The 4,028-nt window shown below is 63.7% G+C and overlaps 1 protein-coding gene across 1 annotated transcript; it reads left to right on the top strand.

Moving 5' to 3' along the window:
• The first annotated feature begins 137 nt into the window (after nt 1–137).
• TSFM (Ts translation elongation factor, mitochondrial) lies at nt 138–2,327 on the top strand. The gene is made up of 6 exons (XM_057412131.1): nt 138–164; nt 275–418; nt 668–796; nt 877–999; nt 1,326–1,410; nt 1,912–2,327. The coding sequence occupies exons 1-6, from the start codon at nt 138–140 to the stop codon at nt 2,325–2,327; spliced, it is 924 nt and encodes a 307-aa protein (XP_057268114.1).
• Nucleotides 2,328–4,028: the final 1,701 nt, after the last annotated feature.

The following is a 4,028-nucleotide window of genomic DNA, read 5'->3' as shown; positions in this document are numbered from 1 at the left end:
CGCTCCCTCCCTACCCCAGCTCCTCGCCTGCGCTGCGAGTGACGTCACGTCCGAGTCCCGTCCCGCCCTCGGGGTCGCTCCGCCGCCGTAGAAGCGGTGTGGTGACGTCATTCCGGCGCGCCGCGGGCAGGGTCCGGATGCAGCGGGCGGGCGCGAAGCGCGGTGTGGGTGAGCGGGGGGAGTCGGGACCCCGGCACCCCCCCCCACCCCCCCCCCCGGTCCCGTTCACTCCACCCCCCACCCCCCCGCATTCCCCCCGCGCTGTCCCCTCCAGGCGCTCCCGGCCCGGTTCTTCCGCGCCGCCGCCCCGGTGCTGGCGGCGGACAAGGAGTCGCTGCTGCAGCTGCGGCGCCGCACGGGGCTCCCGATCCTGCAGTGCCGGGACGCGCTGCAGCGCTGCGGGGGGGACCTGACACAGGTGAGGCCTGTGGGGAGGGGGGGACACACACCGGGGATGGGGGGGTCGGGAGGGGGCTGTGAAGGCTGGGGGGGGTGAGGGGGGCTGATCTATGGGGTGACCCTCACCCGGGGCTGTGACACCCCTCATGTGACACCTCCGTGCTGAACCCACACCCTGCTGATTGACCCCCACCGCATCCCAGCGCTCCCCCCATGTGACAAAGCCCCCCATGTAACGACCCCCCCCTCATGTGACCCCCTCCCGCAGGCCGAGGCCTGGCTGCTGGAGCAGGCGCGACGCCAGGGCTGGAGCAGCGCCCCCGTGGCACGGGAGCGGCCGGCGCGGGAGGGGCTGGTGGGGCTCCTGCGGGAGGGGCCGGCGGCCGTGATGGTGGAGGTGGGTACCGGGTTGGGGGGGGGGGGTACGGGGTGGGGGGTGTCCGGTCCCTCCCGGTCTCACCCCTCTCCCCGCCCCAGCTCAGCTGCGAAACCGACTTCGTGGCGCGGACCACCGAGTTCCAGCGCGTGGTGGCGCAGGCGGCGCTGGGCGCTATGGAGCTGTGTCGGAGGGCGCCCCCTGCCGCCCGGGCGTGCTCACAGGTGCGTGTGTGTAGGGGGGGAGCCCCGACCCCCCCAAAGCAACGCCAACCTTTATCCTTGCACCCACAGCCCCCTTGGGGGCGCTCCCAAGGGTGGGGGGCACCCACACATTGCTCAGCCCCTTTAAGCAACACCCAGCACCCACACAGCCTCTGTGGTCCCCCTAAACCACAACTCCCGGGGGGGGGGGGGGGGGGGGGGGGGGGGGGGGGGGGGCCACACTCCCCCTGTCCCCCCAGACCACCACAGCCCCCCCCCCCCAGGGGTGCTCGCAGATGGGGGGGGAGCACCCCCTGACCCCCTTAACACCCCCCAACCACCCCCAGCACTTCCTGCAGCCTGAGGAACTTGCTGAGCTCCAGACCGGGCCTGGGGGTGGGCCCCTGAGTGAGGAGCTGGCGCTGGCCCAGGGTGAGTGGGGGACACCAGGGTGGGGGTGACCCTGGGGAGGGACAATGGGGGACAGGGGGGTACCACCCAGGGAGGATGATGGCAGGGAGATGGGGGCACAGGACCCAGGGTGGTGACCAGGGACATCGTGAAGGTACAGGATGGAGGGGCACTTGTGGGGGCGGGCTGATGTGGGACACAGGGGGCCCTGGGTGGTGATGGGGCACAGGGACACCCACCTAGGCAGTGGCTGTGGCCTTGGGGAAGGGACAGGACCTGGGGTCACCTCGGGACAGGGTGATGGGGGGGCACCTTGGGTGGTGATAGAAAGGACATGGGGGGACAGCAGGGGGCAGGGAATGGAGGGGAGCTGGGGGGGGGATGTGGGGTGACCCTGGAGGAGTCGGGTGGGGGGGGACACCCAGGGTGGTGATGCGGGGACACCCTGGGCAAGTGACAGGAGGGACCTGGGGTGATCTTGGGAGGGGGTGACCCCGTGTGACCCCCCCGATCTCCCCGCAGGCCGCCTGGGCGAGGCCGTATCCCTGCGCCGCGCCGCGTGGCTGCGGGTGCGGCCCGGGGCCGGGTTCGTGTCCGGGTACGCGCACGGGGGCCCCGCTGCGGATCCCGGCTCGGGGCCGGTGGCGCTGGGGACGCTGGGCGCGCTGGTGGCGTGCGGCGCGCGGGGCGTGGCGCGGGGCGGCGCGCGCGTCGCCGCGCTGGAGGCGCTGGGCCGGCAGGTGGCGCAGCACGTGGTGGGTTTCGCGCCACGGCGCGTGGGTCGCGCGCGGGAACGGCGGCGGGGCGGGGAGGAGGAGGAGGAGGCGCTGCTGGCGCAGGAGTTCCTGCACGCGCCGGGGCGCCGCGTGGGGCGCGTGCTCCGCGCGCCCACCCCTCCCCCCCCCCCGGTATCGGCTGGGGTCACCCGGGGTCGTTGACCCCTCCCGGTACCGGGGGCACCGGGAGCCTCCCGCACCCCCAGCGGAATAAACGGGAAGAGGAGCGAGCCCGGGTGTTTTATTGGTTGGGGGAAGCGTCCTCGTGACCCTCCCCCCCCCAGGGACCCCCTGCACCGCAGCCGGGGATCGGTACCCCCGGCCTGAACCCCCCCCACCGGGATTTACCCCGCTCCCACCCCGGCCCTGACTCCAACTCCCCCATTCGGGACTGGCCCTGACCTTTCCTCCCCCCGCTCCCGTTACCCCGGCGCCGCCAGCACTGCTTTATTGAGGTTGAACCGGTAAAACGGGGGGGGGGGAGGGGACACAGGACACACGGTGGCCACGGGACGATGCTCACCCCCCGGTCTTAAGAGAATGGGCAGGGCCATGAATGGGACGGGGCCAGGAGCGGACACAGGGATGCATGGATATATGGATACAGGGATACATGGATATATGGATACAGGGATATACGGATATATGGATACAAGGATAAATGGATACAGGGATACATTAATACAGGGATACATTAATACAGGGATATATGGATACATAGACACAGGGATACATGGATACAGGGATGCATGGATACAGGGATATATGGATACATAGACACAGGGATACTGGGATGCATGGATACATAGACACAGGGATACATGGATAAAGGGATACATGGATACAGGGATATATGGATACATAGACACAGGGATACATGGATACAGGGATGCATGGATACAGGGATATATGGATACATAGACACAGGGATACTGGGATGCATGGATACATAGACACAGGGATACATGGATAAAGGGATACATGGATACAGGGATATATGGATACATAGATACAGGGATGCATGGATACAGAGATACACAGATAGGTGGACACAGGGATATGTGGATACATAGACACAGGGATAAATGGGATGCATGGATACATAGACACAGGGATACATGGATACAGGGATATATGGATACATAGACACAGGGATACATGGATACAGGGATATATGGATACATACACACAGGGGTACATGGATACATAGACACAGGGATATGTGGATACAGGGATATATGGATACAGGGATATACAGATACATGGACATAGGGATAAATGGATACAGGGATACATGGATACATAGACACAGGGATACATAGATATAGGGATGCATGGATACAGGGATACATGGATACAGGGATATATGGATACATAGACACAGGGATACATAGATATAGGGATGCATGGATACAGGGATACATGGATACAGGGATATATGGATACATAGACACAGGGATACATGGATACAGGGATACATGGATACAGGGATATATGGATACATAGACACAGGGATACATGGATACAGGGATATATGGATACATACACACAGGGATACATGGATACATAGACACAGGGATACATGGATACAGGGATATAGGGATACATGGATACACAGATACATGGACACAGGGATACATAGATAAATGGACACAGGGATACATGGATACAGGAATACATGGACACAGCTCCCACCAAAACTCAATCGCATGGGCTGAATACCCCAGTGGATCTGAGCCTGAACCCTGGCTCTTCCGAGTCCCCGTGGGTTGCTCAGGTGCATGGGTCCTGGGTTCACTCACCTGAAATCCCAGAGCTCCGCTCCCGAGCAGGGAAAAACCAGGAATAGAATGAATCCCTCTG

This window comes from Pezoporus wallicus, unplaced genomic scaffold (genome assembly GCF_028554395.1).
Source record: "Pezoporus wallicus isolate ANWC-B61680 ecotype Strahan unplaced genomic scaffold, APGP_CSIRO_Pwel_v1 contig_14034, whole genome shotgun sequence".
NCBI classification, from domain to species: domain Eukaryota; kingdom Metazoa; phylum Chordata; class Aves; order Psittaciformes; family Psittacidae; genus Pezoporus; species Pezoporus wallicus.
Note: the sequence above shows the minus strand (reverse complement) of the source record. Positions and strands in the feature narration are given on the sequence as shown.

Excerpts from the sequence above, each read along its gene's own strand:
- TSFM (XM_057412131.1), top strand. The coding sequence starts at position 138 with ATGCAGCGGGCGGGCGCGAAGCGCGGT. Across the intron at positions 165-274 it reads GGGCGGGCGCGAAGCGCGGT|GCGCTCCCGGCCCGGTTCTT; the intron begins GTGGGTGAGCGG and ends TGTCCCCTCCAG. Across the intron at positions 797-876 it reads CGGCGGCCGTGATGGTGGAG|CTCAGCTGCGAAACCGACTT; the intron begins GTGGGTACCGGG and ends TCCCCGCCCCAG.